This window comes from Phodopus roborovskii, unplaced genomic scaffold (genome assembly GCF_943737965.1).
Source record: "Phodopus roborovskii unplaced genomic scaffold, PHOROB, whole genome shotgun sequence".
NCBI lineage: Eukaryota > Metazoa > Chordata > Mammalia > Rodentia > Cricetidae > Phodopus > Phodopus roborovskii.
The window spans coordinates 24,302,501-24,320,387 of NW_026125391.1; the positions used below are offsets into that span (position 1 = coordinate 24,302,501).

Below are 17,887 nucleotides of genomic sequence, written 5' to 3' on the forward strand. Positions count from 1 at the left end.
ACTCAGATCCACACTTCCTGACTGAGCTGTCTTCCCATGAATCCTTTGATGGAAACAGATTTTTAAGTAGCTGGCTCATTTTTTGAATTTAGGATTATTCCTTTGATGTCTCATATAACAAATACCCAGCATTTGTTTGTTGCTTTTACAGCCCCCACTACGTTCTGTCCCTGTCATTCTCAAAGATGGAAAATCTTTCCCTTTTTAAGGTTCAACAGAGTTTGGAAAAGATTTCGAAACTGGAACAGGAAAAAGAACATTGGATGCTAGAAGCACAGTTAGCCAAAATCAAGCTGGAGAAAGAAAACCAGCGGATGGCAGATAGGCTGAGGAGTACAAGCAGTGCACAGCTGCTTGGGCTGGTCCAGGAAAATGCCACTGTGTCCACAACTCCCTGCCAGGAGGAAGCTGCAGCCAAGGTCCCGTCAGAGCCTGTGCAGAGCGCCAGTCTGGTGAGTGTCTTCCTGCTTGCCCTTGCCTACAGTTTATTTTAGTGGTAATTGATAAAGACACAACCTATTCCTATAAGAAAACAGTGGCAGCAGCAGGAGGCTGGGAAGTCCAAGAGGCGGTGCCTCTCCAGGGTGCACTTCCTGGTTCACTGCTGGCTGTCTTTCCAGTCATGTCAAAAGTGGTGAACCAGCCTCCTGAGTCTCTGTTATCCAGTAGGACATCTCCCAAGGGCCCTCCTCCTAATTCCATCATGTGTGAATTTCAGAGAGACATAAATAAGCTCATCTAAATAACATGTCCGTTTCTCTCTGTGCTTTAAATAAAAGCAGCTTGTCTCTTCAGAAAGTAACTCTGCTAAATTATATGAGGTTTTACTGGATGTCCACGTGGCCAGAGCTGTTTCTGGAGAAGATGCAGTAAGTCAAATCTAGTATGATCCTGCTCCTCCTGAAAACAGTTCCAAGATGGAATTGTTTCCAACCAAGGACCAATACCCAACTTTCTTGTTCTTTGGTCTTTTTTGGGATTTTCCACCCTGCCCCCACCCTCTCTGCACTGAGGATTGAACCCGGAACCTTGTATTTGCTATGTGTGTGGTCTGTCACGGAGCTAAACTTCCAACCCCACAAACACCTAACTTTTCTAGGATGACCACTAAGGCCACTTTAAAAGAATTTCATAGTGTGCCCCAGCAAGTGCAGAGCTTGGAATGTGCATGCGACATAGAATATCCCAGGTGCACGGTTTGGTTTCTTGTCAGGGGTCATTGGGCCGACAGTCTCACCTACCCTGCCTTCTTTTTGATTATTGAGATTTAGAAGGTAAAGACACAGCTGTCTTGGCATTTGCAGCATTCATGATTATTTTTATAAAGTTTTCTAGTTACACTCTCTGCCTGTAATAAAAAACAAAATAGGAAAGTCAAGAAAAAGAGAAATCAGAGAGGGGAGGTGTCAGAGTCAGAGCAATCTCTGCAGGTGAGGGGGGAGGAGAGCTGTGCAGGGGAGGGGAGCTGTATAGGGGAGGGGGGAGAGCTGTGCAGGGGAGGGGAGGGAGCTGTGCAGGGGAGGGGAGGAGAGCTGTGCAAGTGAGGGGGAAGGAGCTGTGCAGGGGAGGGGGAGGGGAGCTGTAGAGGGGAGGGGAGGGGAGCTGTAGAGGGGAGGGGGAGGGGAGCTGTAGAGGGGAGGGGAGCTGTAGAGGGGAGGGGGAGGGGAGCTGTACAGGGGAGGGGAGGGGAGCTGTACAGGGGAGGGGAGCTGTGCAGGGGAGGGGAGGGGAGCTGTACAGGGGGAGGGGAGGGGAGCTGTACAGGGGAGGGGAGGGGAGCTGTACAGGGGAGGGGAGCTGTGCAGGGGAGGGGAGGGGAGCTGTACAGGGGAGGGGGAGGGGAGCTGTACAGGGGAGGGGAGGGGAGCTGTACAGGGGAGGGGAGGGGAGCTGTGCAGGGGAGGGGAGCTGTGCAGGGGAGGGGAGCTGTGCAGGGGAGGGGAGCTGTGCAGGGGAGGGGAGCTGTGCAGGGGAGGGGAGCTGTATAGGGGAGGGGAGGGGAGCTGTGCAGGGGAGGGGAGCTGTGCAGGGGAGGGGAGCTGTGCAGGGGAGGGGAGCTGTATAGGGGAGGGGGGAGAGCTGTGCAGGGGAGGGGAGGGGAGCTGTGCAGGGGAGGGGAGGAAGAGAATTGTGGTGCCTCCACAGGATGCATTGCTCAGGTACATACAAAGGTATCAGCTGGCTCACTGATGCCACCACCCTCCTGGTGCCTCAGACTTACCTGCATCTAGTAGAGGCCATATGTGACAGGTGTACGAGCGCTTTTATTCCCAAGACAGGCACAGGCCTCTCTCTCAGCAGTGTTCAATCCCAGAGGACTTGTCTTTTTAGGTGTGGTTATGGCGTTGTAAGCATTGCAGCAGTAGTTCTCAACCTTCCTAACACCGGGACCCTTTAATACAGTTCCTCATGCTGTGGTGACCCCAACCGAACATTATGTCATTGCTGCTTCATATCTGTAATTTTGCTACTGTTATGAATTGTGATGTAAATATCTGATACGCGGCCCCCTAAAGGGTTATGATCCACAAGTTGAGAACCTCTGCATTAGAGACCTATCTTCAGGTTTCTTTTTAGATAAAAGTCAGATTTAGGATAAGATATTATGATGTCAGTGCTTACTTTTATTCAGTTTATTTATGGTGTGGAAGTGTCCAGAGCCATACATGGCCATACATGGAGGGTCTCACCTTCTACCATGTGGGTCTGGCACTGAGTGCCTTTATCCACTGAGCAATCTCTTAGATTGTTCAGAAAAAAAAATACATACATATAAAACAGTAAACAAAAGCAGCATGTTTTTATTGAACTAAATAGCAGATACATGGATGAGACATTCAATAAATAATTGAATTTAAAATCTGGCCAAGGATTGTTTGATAGTGTGGCAGCCTAGTCACCCTTGAATTACTGAAGGAACCACTTCCAGAGTCATCCTATCCTCATCAGTGTGTCACACTGTCTCCACAGACTGTTCCCCACTGTCTGACTGTTCTCTACTCACAGACTGTTCTCCACTGTCTGATTATTCCCCACTGTCTGATTGTTCTCCATTGTCTGACTCTTCTCTGCTGACTGCTACCCACTGTCAGACTATTCTCCGCTGTCTGACTGTTCTCCACTCTCAGACTGTTCTTCACTGTCTGATTGTTCCCCACTGTCTGACTATTCTCCCCACTGTCTGACTGTTCCCCACTGTCAGACTATTCTCTGCTGTTTGACTGTTCTCTATTCTCAGACTGTTCTCTACTGTCTGATTGTTCCCCACTGTCTGACTGTTCTCCCCACTGTCTGACTGTTCCCCACTGTCAGACTATTCTCTGCAGACTCTTCCCTACTGTCTGACTGTTCCCCACTGTCTGATTGTTCTCCATTGTCTGACTCTTCTCTGCTGACTGCTACCCACTGTCAGACTATTCTCTGCTGTCTGACTGTTCTCCACTCTCAGACTGTTCTTCACTGTCTGATTGTTCCCCACTGTCTGACTGTTCTCCGCTGTCTGACTGTTCTCCACTCTCAGACTGTTCTTCACTGTCTGATTGTTCCCCACTGTTCGACTGTTCTCCATTGACTGTTCCCCACTGTTAGACTATTCTCCACTGTCTGACTGTTCCCCACTGTCTGACTGTTCTCTACTCTCAGACTGTTCTTTACTGTCTGATGTTCTCCACTGTCTGACTGTTCTCCACTGACTGTTCCCCACTGTCAGACTATTCTCTGCTGTTTGACTGTTCTCTATTCTCAGACTGTTCTCCACTGTCTGATTGTTCCCCACTGTCTCACTGTTTGCCACTGTCTGACTGTTCTCCACTGTCTGACTGTTCTCCGCTGTCAGACATCCTTCCACCCCTTCAACCCCTACCCTGCATCCATTCCTTTTCACTTACACTTGTGCTGGCTGTAGAGTTGCTGATGGCCAGGAAGTATCCATGCACCAGCCTAGCCCGAGGTTATGCCCCTAGTTGCTGCAGGGACTGTCGTAATAATTTGTCAAACTGCATCTGCAAACGTGGAAGTGTGTAACCTCAGTTCATCCTCGGGTGGAATTGTAGGGGTGTGAAACTGGAGGCATTGTCCATTCTACTATTGAAGATGAGTGGGCGCAGAAACAGTGCACTCGGGGACACTCTCAATCTTGTGTTCATTGGCTGCTTGGCTTTCTGAGGAGATGGCGTTGGAAACTGGTCTACATGGCAGTGATGTCAGTGGCTGAAAGCTGAGGCCTGTTTTTTCCTTGAACCCTGAAATGGTGAACACTCTTCCCCATGTAAACAAGAATTCCCGGGGACATGAAGCTCCTTCCATACCAAGCAGCACTGGGCCTGGGCCTGAGTGGCGACTGTACTGTGTGTGGGGGTGGCTGGTGCTTTTGGAAGTTGTTCTTGCTTTAAGTAGGGTGTTCAGTTAGCATGTGTACACACAGCCTTGTCTTCTGTGCCTGCCTGTCACCTCCTAAAGGTGCCATCTGCTTTTCCTAGAGTCTATTTAAGAATGAGCACTCTCTAACTCCTGGGCTGAGTGGCTTTCTGTTATTTGTAGAATTCAGTCCATTTGTTTGCCATTGAAGGCCTAATCGTGCTCATTTCTCTTGTGTGAACCACACTGAATGCTGCTTCTGATATTCAGCTTTGTGTTGTGAGTCGCCTGCCTTTGAAACTGTTCTTTTACCCGGGTACCTGCTTACTCATGACTCCTGTCACCGTGGTGCCGCCTCCTCTCACCAGCTGCTCTTTCCTCCTCTTTGACTCTCAAATTTAACTCTAATTGGAATTTAAGCGTAGTTGAACCGCATACTGCTATTTCAGATACTGTCTTTGATGTTCGAAGTTCGAGAAAGGCTGGTGCCTCTTCTTATTCACGCACTACGGTATAGAGTGGAATTCTTGCCCTCCCTTGGTTGCCTTTGATCTAACATGAACTCCCTAGCCTTCTGCATGGAGTGTTGTGAAGTCACAGGGCAGGTCAGTCGGTGGAGAACGATGTCACAGGAGGGGTGACCTGAGAGGGTTTTAAATCTGATCAGGAGTTGAAGGCAGGCGATGCAGATGAGAAAAGTTTGCCCATTCGATTCTCTCTCTCTGCCGCACATGGCAGATCCCTGCCAGAGGGCCTGGCCCTGCCTCCCACAGGGCAGACAGCAGGGTGAAGAGACCCGTTGCTGATTTTGCTGTTTCTGCCTTGCAGCCTTTTAAAATCTCCTCTGCCCACCCTTAGGTAAACACAGTGACCTAAATCTGTGGCTGTGGCTATGGGTGACCACACCTTGAACTGCCTTTATCTTGGGTGAGAGAAACGAAACAAGCCTGCCTGGTTCAGCATCAGTTGATTCAAAAGGGACACAGCCTTCAATCTAAGAGGTCACTTTAAGGCCAAATGAGCAGTACCAGATATAAATTGACTGTTTGAAGCCCTGTAGTATTTCAGAGGCCAAATGTTAATTATTTTCATTAAACTATCCAGCACTGAATTCAACCACATAGCCACGGGTTCATTATTGTAAAAACAGATAATAATCTCAAGAAAGAAAAAAAATGTAGAGCAATACAAATGTTCACATTTTGTTTAATTAAAAACATTGCTTAAATTAGTGGACTTTTATATCTAAATTACTTTAGATATAAAAATTATCCACATACACTAGAGGTAACTAAAAATAACAGGAGTAAAAAAAAAAATCAGTGACATTATCCTGAATACATATTACTATTAAATTTCTTTATAAAAAATTTTATATATGATTGATAAAAATTGTGCTATAGGATAAAGTTAATGCATATTGTGTTATCAGAGACTCTAGAAGCTGTCTTCACAGTGTTCCCTATCTAACCTTGTAGACACTGACTCCACAGTATTCCACATCTACCCTTCTAGACACTGACTCCACAGTGTTCCTTATCTAACGTGTTTTAGCTTCCCTGTGGTTGAGCATAGGTAACTATCATCTCATTTTTATGTAGGATTCTCTCTGCATATTAGGTGATTTCCTTGGGGTACATCACTCTTAGTTTAAGGTTAGAATTACCTAATATGACTGGAGACATGGTTCAGTGGCTCGGAGCAGGTCTTGCTCTTGTGAGAGACCTGAATCTGGTTGCCTGCACCCAGGTCTGGCAGTTCACAGTCTCTTGTAACTCCATCTCCGGGGGGATCTGATGCCCTCATCTAAACCTCAGGGGCACTGAACTCATGGTGCACATACCCATACACACATATACATGTGTGTACATAATTAAAAATAAGTCTTAAAGAACTACAGAGCTAGAAGACATGAATATTACAAGTTTGTTGATCCTCATTACTAAATATATTCTTTTTGTCTTTTTTTTTTTTTTTTTTTTTTTTTTCTGGAGCTGAGGACTGAACTCAGGGCCTTGGCATTTGCTGGGCAAGTGCTCTACCCCTGTGCTAAATCCCCAACCCCATCAAATATGTTCTAACAAGATTGTTAGGTTTGTACTCTTGTTAGTAGAATATGAGAAATATATAGTCCATTCCTTTGAAGGACTGTGTGGTACCTTTCAAACCTGGGAGTAAGGAGCAGGAGTAGTAAAGGGGCACAGACATAGCTTTGTGATAAACAGTTTTTAACTTAAAGAGAAACAGACAAATGGCTGCTCGTGCTTCCCTGAGGAGAAAATTGCAGCTCTTCTGTAACCAAAAATTCTTACGGAAGACTCTTTGTAGCTAGATAGGTGGAACATCCATGAACTCACAGCACCCAGTCCTCAGAGTCACAGGCACACTTGTCATCCCAGCACCTGGCTGTCTGTGCTGGGAGGCTTGCCATGATTTCATGGCCAGCCATGGTTATAGAGGGAAACTATCTCCAAAAGGGTGGTGGGCAGAGGCTGGGGAGTATTATGATACACTTGAGGATGGTTGAGAATCTATGCACACAGCCCCCTGGAGGTCATCCCTAATCAGCAGAACCCACTGAGAAGAAAAGTCTCCAGTAGTTTTCCTAAGTCCTCATGTGTTCCACCCATCCTGCTGCCTTGGACAGTAACTTGAATTCTGCAATCATACCTGGTTTTGACATCCTTTTCTTTTTTTAAGGGAGGGTGGTAGTGGTTAGGATTGAACCTTAGGACCTCAGCGTATGAGGTGAGCTCTCTATCACTGAGCCACCCCCAGTCCTATTTTTTTTTTTTAAGTCTTAATCTATAAAAGCAAATTTGAGAAAAAATGGGGTTGTATTCTGATTTATCTAAAATTACATATATATTTGTATGAGGTCTCAAACTAATGTTTATTGATGTGTTGGAAACATTATGTAAAGTGTGCTGCTTCCTTTTGAGTTTTTACACAAAGTGCTTATTTGTGTGTTCCCTTCAGCACGTTCAGTGATTGTGGTCTCCATCCGACCATCCATGTTGATGATGTTGGAAATGATGCCATTGGGTCGAAGTTGATTGCCCTCCTGCTCCTCCTGGATAGTTTGTTGGGTGAATCAGCATTTTGTTAGAACATTTGGCAGTGGTCACCATTGTGACCCATGGCAGAAGCCATGAGCATCCACAGTGATCTGGCCTGCGTTACCAGTGGTCTGTGGACCAGCGCAGACCAAAAAGAGAACACACTCTAGGGTGTTAACTTCTTGTGTCTGAAATGTAGATCTTCTGTTCTAACAGTGCTTTTTCTTTATCTTCTAGATTGGGATTTTAACCAGGATGTCAGACAGTGAGGTAATGTTCACTCGACATCATGTTGCCTATTGGTACATGTATGATGTATGTTTGTGGACCGATTCTGGTGGCTGTCTTTGTGTGTGTGTTTCTGATGATTCTTACAAGGAAGAGAGTGTCTTTCTCTCATTGGTGCTTCCATGGTGCTTTGGTCGCTCCTTCCATGCTGTCATCAGCAAGCAGCCGGTGGTGGTTTAGAGCCTGGTTTAAAGCGCCTTGTTCAGTGGCCGACTTCCACAGTTTTGACAGAGCGCAGGGTTTCTCTGGCCTCCGTGTGTGCTTACTGTGAGTGAGCCCAGATCTTGGGTGACTTGTCACATGTGCTCATACATTTGAATTTTGAAGTACTTGAAATATGGTTTTGCAAGTGACCAGTAAACAAAAACTGAAGAAGCCGAGCTCATCACTTAGTGCGGCCATGATGGCCCTCGGAGGCTTGTAGATTCTGTTGTGCAATGTTTCACTCTTTTGGCTTTTTGAGGGGCCTCCCAGCTTCCAAACAAATCACACACAGAGGCTTTTTCTTAGTTATGAAGGCCCAGCCTTAGCTTGGCTTGTTTCTTGCCAGCTTTTCTTAAGTTATCCCATCTATCTTTGGCCTTGGGGCTTTTATCTCTGTTCCTGTATACCTTCTCTTTCCTTCTTCCTCTGTGTCTGACTGTGTAACTGGGTGGGTGGGTGGGTGGCCCCTGAAGTCCTCTTCCTTCCTCTCTCATACCCAGATCCCTTTCTCTCAGATTTCTCCCCATATTTATCGTCTCTGCCTGCCAGCCCCGCCTATTCCTCTCCCCTGCCTTGCTATTGGCCAATCAGCTCTTTATTAGACCATCAGGTGTTTTGGACAGACAAAGAATCACAGCTTCACAGAATTAAACACACCTTAATATAATATTACTCAGCATTCTGTCATTTTCTTACTTATTTCAAAGGTAATACTGAGCTTCAGGAATTTTTAAATTTGGCTCAATTATTTGTCATTGCTAGTATAACTCAGAAAAGTGCCAATCTGGAACAGTCTAGAACAAAGACCCTAAACAGTTCAATTTTGTTTAATTTATTAGTGTGTTTATGAGCACTCCATTTTCCTGAAGAAAATTTAAGGGTGAAGAAAACAATATTCCAAATATAAGGGTTCCACAGGACCGAGTCAACATAACATAGAGGTTACACTAGATGTCTATTGCAGCATTGTTCGGAGTAGCCAAATCGTTCAATCAAACTAGGTGTCCATCGGCAGAGAAATGCCAAAAACGTAGTATATTTTCATAATGGAATTTTATGAAGCCATAAAGAATGATATATTGTTTGCAAGAAAATGGCTATAACTAGAGATTGTCATATGAAGTAGACTAAGTCAGGTTCAGAAAGATAAATATCATGTTTTCTCCCATTTGTGGTCCTAGATTTTATATAGATACAGGAAAGCATAATATGACTATCTGGAATGATGGGGACTCATGGAAGGAGGGAGAAGATAGTTTGTAGGACTAGCAAAATGTATATGCACTTACAAACTGAAACCCAGTACTGTATGTGTATATAGTCTATACATCAATAAAAAACCAGGGGTTCCAACCAATATTCCCCTGTTCTCTGTCCCCTTCCGATTAAAGAGGCCATGTTCATCAGAAAAATGGAGATTTTGAAAGTTAGGTTTATGGCTGATAAAAGCTGGTCAGAACTGTGTGTGATGACTCACACCTATAATCTAAGCACTTAGGAGGTTGGTGCAGGAGGATTGTGCATTTGAGTTTATCCCTGGATGCTTGGCAGCACTCTACTTCAAAAAACAAAACAAAACAAGAATGAGTGGACAGGTGAATGGAAACCATGCTGCCTGGAAGCTCCCCAGAACTTCAATCTGGTGCTGTTTTCTTCTGGGGACCTTCAGACACAGGCAGATGCTGCATAAGGAAAGTGTGGTCTTTGTTTCCTTTGCTAGAACTGCCCTTCTTACTAGCATCTTTGGTCCGTGTTCTGCTTAGGTCCCGGATGTGGAGTCCCGTGAAGACCTAATTAAGAATCACTACATGGCCAGGATAGCGGAGCTCACGTCTCAGCTGCAGCTGGCTGACAGTAAGTCAGTGCACTTCTACGCCGAGGTGAGTGGAGGCAATAAGATCGCTGCTTCTGCCTGACCCTTCAAGTCAGGTCACAGTTCTGTTCTCCATCTGCTGGAAGAGGGATGCCATCACTTTCTGTGTCTGTGCACGTGTTTCTGGGTGGTTGGTAACTCGTGGTGATTAGTCCACATGCCACTCCAGCATCTTCATTTCAGTTAAGTGTAAGACTTCACGTGTCATTTCCAAGTTCCTGCAAAAGAGATGGCGGGCTTAGGCAGCCTTTCTGTGGCCCTGTGTTGTGAGTTTTGGAGGATTAGTAGAGATTACTTGTTAGTGGTAGAGGATACTCGTAGATGAAGAGATTTTCACATGGGCAAAGTGAACAGTAAAATGCACCTGACCTCTTTTGGTTTTACATTTACTCACTGGGTGTATGTGGGGGAGTGCTAGCACATGTAGACCCGAGAGAACAGCTTACAGGAATTGGCTCTCTTCTACCATGTGGGTTAGGGATCAAACTCAGGTCATGAGGCTTGATGGCACCTTTATCCTTTGAGCCATCTTGCCAGCCCATCTTTAAAAATTCTCCTCAATGTCTGTGTGTGTGTGTGTGTGTGTGTGTGTGTGTGCACGTGATACACATGTACACACATCTGTGCGTGCACCTGTGCAATCCAGAGGTCAGTGTCACATACTCCTCCCTCATTCTCCAGTTCTTTCAGGCACAGCCTCACACTGAACCAGAGCTATTGGTCAGTTGGGCTGGCTGGCTAGACCCAGGCTCTGCACTGTCAGCTCTGGGATTAACAGGCCTGTGCCACCATGTTTGGCTTTCTTGCATGGCTGCTGAGGATCTTAGGCCCCCATGCTCTCACAGCAAGCAGTTTACCAGCAGAACTGTCTCTCCAGCCCAGCGGGTTCCCATTTCCAAATGAGATGTCTATAGGACTGAGTTTGAGTGAGAAAATGAAAAAGGTCGCCTAATTTAACTTGTAAGAGATAAAATCTTTTTTCACATTTTCTTCTTCCTTTACTCAATAATTCATATAATTAAAACCCACTATTCACTATAAATAGAGTTTACAAAGTTGAAGGGGAAGTGAATGAAATACGTACAAATATTAAAGAATGAAGAGGAAAGAAGGTTGGGTGGGTGCATGTAGGGTCTTTAAGTCTGGCTCACACTTTATGGTAAGAATTTATTAAAGAGACAGGCAGAGAATTGTACCACTTAAGTCGTTACACAGAAAAGGAAGGGATGGTACACTTTGGGAGATGAAGAGGTTGACAGGCAGCCAGTTGCTAGAGGTAGAAAAGGACTTTGTGTTTTTTCCCATGTGTAGGGAGCTGCTGTACCACCTTTTTTTTGGTTGGCCACTTGTGACTGCTTGTTACAGTGTCTAGAGAGAGGGGGTCAGCAAACAGGCTGGCTGACGGGGAAACTGCTGTTTCTTGAGCTGTATGTGCAACTGATGCCATCATTTCTGGTTCCCTGTCTGCTCTGGATTCGTGTCCCAGATGTGATTGTCATCTTCCTGTGGACCGTGCCATCCTTGCTCTCTTCCTCTTGGTCAGGGTCAGTGCTGAGCACGAGGGAAGAGGCTGATAGGATCGTACAAACTGTCCTGAAATTTTCTTGAGAACAAATGAGTAACTAGGGAAATTTTAGGCTGTCTCATTTTCATGAGATCTACCTATTTTAGTAAATGTTTTCAGCACAGTTATGGCACAAGAATTTTTAGATTGTCCTAGTTTGTTCTCTATAAACAAACAGGAAGTAGTGCCTCCCCTTTGTGACTTTACTGGAAAGGACAGTTGGAGATCCTGATGTCCACACAGCATTCAAATGTGTGTCTTCAAATGCCCCTTGCCTGAACAATAATGTGAAGTAAACTTTCCTCTTTTCTTTCTCATCTGCCCTGTCTTGCATCATCTGGGTTTAGTAAAACTTCTAGAGAAAACATTCGCTTTCCCCATACAGACAGCGTAAGTCTGGGTGGGATAATAAAGGTGTTGTGGCTCCTGTGTTGGGGTCTCTAGTGAAGAATTTCAAACCCAAAGGAAACATCTTAGATAGGGTGATGGTTGGCAGGCAGCCTGTGACTGCTTTTAAGGTAGCCAGGGTCCTCCATCCATCAGGAGGAAAAATGGATCCCATGTAAATGGAGACTAATGTGCTTTGCAATCACTGGACTAAGATTGCCGGCCTTTTTTTCCTTATCAAAATAAGAGGATGGGGCTTTATCTTCCACCCTTGTCCTCCACCAAGTGTATTCAGCAGAGAGTTTGTGGGGTGGAGTAGAGAGTGAGTGAGTGAGGGCTTTGGTGACTATATAACCTACCAATCTTCCCAGGATAAAGTTGGATGTTTTGATTATACAGTGCCGAGCGCTGTCCAAGAGACTAGCCCTGGCGGAGAAGTGTAAGGAGACGCTGACAGAGGAGATGAAGCTAGCCAGTCAGAACAGCAGCAGGCTTCAGGTGAGTCCCTGGATGTACTGACTGCCGTGAGTCCAGCAAACCCAGCCTTTCCTTGGGAAGTGGTGATTTCTGGCCTTCAACACACCTTTTTCAAGCCACTTGATTGCTAACTCATCTGAAAGCGACACATTGCTTATACCAGGCAAAGATTGGCCATCATCCTTGTTTCTGATTTGAAGTTTGTTTCAAATTCTTCCATAGTCTGCATTTGTTTATTTGTACTTACCCAAAATTCTTCTTTCTCCTCTTTCTTAAATAAACACTCATCATCACTGCCTGCAGGCTTGTTCTATCTTGTTTCAGAAACTGGCCTAAATAAACCCAAGAGTGCAGCTGCAAAACATTCCTCCTTCCTCACTGCTCAGTTTCACAGCTTTGCTTTTGCTGGTCATGGTGGCTCACACCTTTAATCCCAATACTCTGGAGGCAGAGGCAGGAGGACCTCTGAGTTCCAGGCCAGCCTGGTCTACACAGTGAGCTCCAGGACAGCCAGGGCTACACAGTGAGACCCTGCTTCAATATGTATATAAATGCATAAGTAAATAAATCAAATTCCAGTTTCAGACCTCTCCTTTCAGGAAGCCTCTGTTGATATCAACCTGAGGTAGACACAGGAAAACCCAGGGACACAGTGGTCTGTGTTCCAGATCAACTTCTTAGATTGCTTAGGAGACATTCAAGGCGCTGAGGGCAGCATGAGACAGGAGGCGGATCCTTGTGCCTGGGAAGGTGCAGAAGGCTGGGGTCTGTGCCAGGCCTTTGAAAACTAGGGTGCTTTGAAGAGTCAGTTCGCCTCAGGCTTTTGACAGTTCTGTACCCAGCCAAGGAGAGTGCTTACATGTCATGCACAGGTACATTGTGTAAGCATGTGCCTCAAACTTGCCAAGTTGGCTGGCTAGCTTGTCGGTGAGTCCCAGGGATCCTTCTCCCTCCCCAGTGCTGTGATTCCTAGTGTGTACCACCCAACCCAGCTTCTCTATGTGGGTGCTAGGGATGCCTCCTGCTTGCAGAGCAAACACTTCATTGATTAGATAGGTCTCTGACCCTGATCCATTCCCCGAGTCTCTTTTCACTTTGTCCTTCCATTTGGCCCCATGCCTTAATTTTGTGTTCACTGATCAGTTAGGCCGTCGTGATAGGTTTCCAGATGCTTGTAATAAAGGAGTGTCTTTGACAGGCCTCTCTTTGCCCCTGCTCTTCAGGATGAGCTGACGACCACCAAGAGGAGCTACGAGGACCAGTTAAGCATGATGAGTGACCACCTGTGCAGCATGAACGAGACCCTGTCCAAGCAGAGGGAGGAGATTGACACGCTGAAGATGTCCAGTAAGGTGTGTGTGGGGGTGGGGTGGGGTGGGGGTTTAATGTAGCTGTGGGGGGATGGGGGTTCAGTGCGGCTGTATGTGTGGGGACATGGGGGTGTTCAGTGCAGCTGTGGGGATACTTCACTGTGATGTGTTTCAAGAGGAAGATTAGGAGTAAGTGCTTGTGAATCATCTTCACTTCCTTTTTCTGTCCAAAAAGAAACTCCTTTCTTTGACTGAGTCTAAGCTTTGACATTTTTGCTGTGTGTAGGCATGAGGGGGACTAGCAGATGGCCTCAGGAGGGAGACCACAATGTCTGTATAAGATCCTAATGGTATTTGGGTGACCCCTACAAGGTTGTTTCATTCAGTAAAACCATTTATTCTCATTAATTCACAAACAAAAGGCTCACACAGCTGAAGGAGGCCACTGAGACCCTTACCCAGTCCCAAACTCTGCCCCTCTCAGTGAACTGTGTGTTGGGAGACCCCAGGCCTCACTTAGGGCTCTGTCTTTGCACTGTCCATCCATTACAGTTTTATTCAGTTATCCACTGCAGCCACACAAAGAAGAAACAGAGCTGAAACTGGCAACAACAACAACAAACAAAATCATGTGTCCATGTGTCCCCTTGCCTACACTGTGTCCTCATGTTACCCTCTCTTGATTTCTTTTCTAAGTTGTACCTATCCATACTTAGACCTGTTTACATGCATACTTGTTTACATTAGAGGCTAGGATACATATATGGGGGAACATGTGCTTTTTTTTTTTTTTTTCATTTTCAGTTTAGGTCACTTCTGATAGTAGTATGCATCCCACACCCATCCATTTTTCTGCAGATCTCACTTTTCTTTACAGCTGAATAACATTGCATATTACATATCCCCCACCTTTCCATTACCTTTTCATCTGCTGATGGGCGTCTAGTTCCGTTCCCTGGCTGCTGTGAATAGAGCAGCAATAAACATGGATGTGCAGATGTCCCTGCAGCAGGAAATGGCCTCCTTTGGGTATTTGCCCAGGAGTGAACTGGAGTCCTTATTTATTCCCAGATAACCTAGGAATGATAATCATTGTATCTCCAGGATTCCTGTTGATTTTTGTTTCTCATAGAGCCTGTGACTGAACCAGTCAGCAGATACTGGGTAATGTGCTTAGGATGGGATGCATTTCCATGTACCATGTCTCTGTTAATGAAGGGTCATATGAAGCCTCTTTTCTATGAATGTAAGCTTTATGGCACCAGGCATTGCACCATCTCAGACGATTGGTGCATTTTTGTAAGCCAGGCAGTCCTCTACTACCCACCTGTGAGCTGAGGAGGCGGTAGAGAGATGCAGCTGTAGTTTACACTGGTGGAGTAGACCCAGTCCCTGCTCAGCCAGGTTTCCCTGGAGGACATGGTGGGTCGCTACATTGGAGCCGGCGTTACACAACCCTCCTCAGCACAGTTTCAGGATGTTCATTGACTTCTCACGGTGTGGGGAGGCACTACTGGTACTTGTCTGGGCAATCTCTGTGTGCTGAGCAGCCAGTATGTTTCTCATTATGGTTTTCCAGCTACTTGTGCTTCTGGAAGTGTGACCTTGTAGGCAGGAGGTGTGGTCCTTTCCTGAATGCTTCCCTTTACTCTCATGACTTGGTTATATTTCTGGTCACAGTAGAGTACACACCACACACACACACACACCAAAGAGATCATCTTTGGTTTTCTATGACTTCATTTATTGTAGCACCTAGCATTTAAGAAACAGTGACAGCAACTCTAGAGAAATGCTTTAGCCCCTCTCTGCACACACATTGTGTGAGGTGAGCAAGTTGGACTGTAGCTTCTGCAGAAATTCTGGAACTTTCAAGTTTTCTCTAAACATTATTCCTTAAAATACCTGGATTATTAGATCCAAGTAAGAAGCCTCCCTTCAGCTCAGAGTGGGGTTCTTAACCATTCTTTGGTCATTCTGTAAGCCCTGTGTTTTGCTTTCTTCTTGTCTTAGTCAGGGTTACTATTGCTGCGAGGAAACACTGTGACCAAAAAGCAAGCTGGGGAACAAAGGGTTTATTTGGCTCACACTTCCACATCACTGTTCATCCCTAAAAGAAGTCAGGACAGAAACTCAAGGAGGGCTGGAACCTGGAGGCAGGAGCTGATAGAGAGACCTTGGAGGGTACTGCTTACTGGCTTATTTCCCCTGGCTTGCTCACCCACAGTGGGCTGGGCCTTGCCCCATTAATCACTAATTAAGAAAATGCCCATAGCCTTGCCTGCAGCCTGATCTTATGGATACATTTTCTTAATTGATGTTCTGTCCTCTTATAAGACTTCAGCTATATCAACCTGACATAAACCTGTTTTGCACACTCTTCTAGTTATTAGTAATTTATATTGCTGTAGTGTCTTCTTACAGCCAAGTGAGCATTGTCTCTGCTGGATACCGAGTAAACATCTCCACTGTGTGTGCTACAGTCTTGTTCTTAGTGTCTGTGCTCTGCAAATGTTGCCCACTTATGGGAAGAAGTGGTGTGTGGGCCTTATCATTCAGGCGTGTAATTAGAATGTAGTCCTAAGAAGTGAACTTCTCCAAAGATAGGAGAATTATGCCAAACCACCATGTTGGAGTGTGTTGTGTACCAGTACTCTAAACTCTAAAACAGTGGTTCTCAACTTGGGGGTCTCGACCTCTCTGGGGTCACCAGAAAATACAGATATTTACATTACAGTTCATAACAGTAGCAGCAATGAAAATAACTATGGTTGAGGGTCACTACAACAGGAAGAACTGTATTAAAGGCTTGCAGCATTAAGAAGGTTGAGAACCACTGCTGTCAAACCTGTTTATTTAAACAACAAAAATCATATTGGAGCTAAAACTATTTTGTCTGGTAGTGGCACGAGCCTTTAATCCCCACACTTGGGAGGCAGGGACAGGTTGATCTCTGTCATTTGGGGGCCAGCCTGGTCTACAGAGTGAGTTCTAGGATAGCCAGGACTACACAGAGAAACCCTCACTCAAAAAAAAAAAGGAAAAGGAAGAAAGGAAATGTTGGTAAGCTGGGTAGTCCCTTCTTTTCTTTGTTGTCTACCCTTGGCCCCGAGAAGGATTGGGTCCATGGAAGTTGGGAGCAGGGAAAGTCCCAGCTTTGTGATGAGTGAATAAAAACTGACATGCAGGGAATTGGTCAGCTGCTCTCCATCTGGGGAGCCAGAGTGTTCCACAGGAGACAGCCTGCTTCCTAAACTGTGTGAGTGCTGTTCCTGAAGTTTGTGCTCTTATGATGGCCATTGTTCTTTGCACAGGGAAATTCTAAGAAGAACAGGAATCGATAGTTGTCGAGGAGCTGGGCAGTGACTGGACTGTGCCGTCCAGACCGACTACAGCTGCTGCCCGGAGTCCCCGGGCAGACTCCACAACCAAGCGCTTGTGGCCTCCAGGAAGCTGAAGTGCCATTGGACCTAGTAAACTAGCCAGTGTTGTCCGTGACCTTGAGACATTTGAAGTACATTTGTAAACAGCAAGGCAAATACAGAATTTGATGTTGACAGTCAAATGGAAAACAATAGACATAACCATGGATATTGTAAGTTTCCTTATGCTGTTTTTACTGTGCACTTTTTGAAATTAGGATTTAATTTCAGTATGTAAGAACAACAAATATTTTGTATATTTTCAAACTCAATTATATGGTAATGGATTTGGTATCTATGGTATAGATATATGTTTCTGGATAAAATGCTTAAATTGTCAGATGTCATTATTTCCTGAATTGTCATTTCTTATAATTGATAATTGAAAGATGTCTCAGATTCTTTTTAAACATTCTCTCCTTCTCCCCATCCCCCCTTTCTTCCCTCCCTCATTTCCTCCACCCCTTCTCTTCCCCCATCTCCTCCTCCCTCCTTCCCTCTCCTTCCCTCCATCCCTTGGAGGTGACAAGGAGGTGACAAGCCTCGAGCCTCGAATCCTTTAGAGCCCTTGGGTTTGCTGTCATGTCTGCCTCTGTGCAGTGCACTCTGTGTTAGAATAATTGCTAACAGAAATTCTGTCAATAAATTCATACCCACATGAACCTCTCAGTCTGTCTGTGACAATGTGATAAAGGAAACTGAAAGTGTACCCAGTCCCAACCAACCTAGAGAGAAACTTTCTGAGCTGTTGAACAGTTCAGCCTCTAGAAGGCCCTTGAGTTTTGCTGGGAGCCCCCTTTCAAGCATGGACCCCTTGGTCTTCCCTAGACACATGCCACTTCAGTGCAAACCCCCTAGGTGCCTGTCCCTGCACCCCACTCCTAAGGCCACAAGCAGATGTTTTGTTCTGAATGGGTTGTCACTGTCTAGCAGATGGAAAATGAATG

At 45.5% G+C, this 17,887-nt stretch overlaps 1 protein-coding gene across 2 annotated transcripts in view; it reads left to right on the plus strand.

Moving 5' to 3' along the window:
• The window catches only part of Ppp1r21 (protein phosphatase 1 regulatory subunit 21), a 59,642-nt gene extending 42,033 nt beyond the window's left edge, over nt 1-17,609 (plus strand). The window contains exons 17-22 of one of the 2 annotated variants that reach the window (XM_051175239.1): nt 210-452; nt 7,653-7,685; nt 9,671-9,787; nt 12,131-12,229; nt 13,432-13,560; nt 16,833-17,609. In XM_051175239.1, the coding sequence (XP_051031196.1) occupies nt 210-452; nt 7,653-7,685; nt 9,671-9,787; nt 12,131-12,229; nt 13,432-13,560; nt 16,833-16,862 (651 nt within the window). In that variant the 3' untranslated portion in view covers nt 16,863-17,609. The remainder of the gene's footprint in view (nt 1-209; nt 453-7,652; nt 7,686-9,670; nt 9,788-12,130; nt 12,230-13,431; nt 13,561-16,832) is intronic. The other variant, XM_051175240.1, reaches the window with a different exon arrangement.
• The last annotated feature ends 278 nt before the right edge of the window (nt 17,610-17,887 follow it).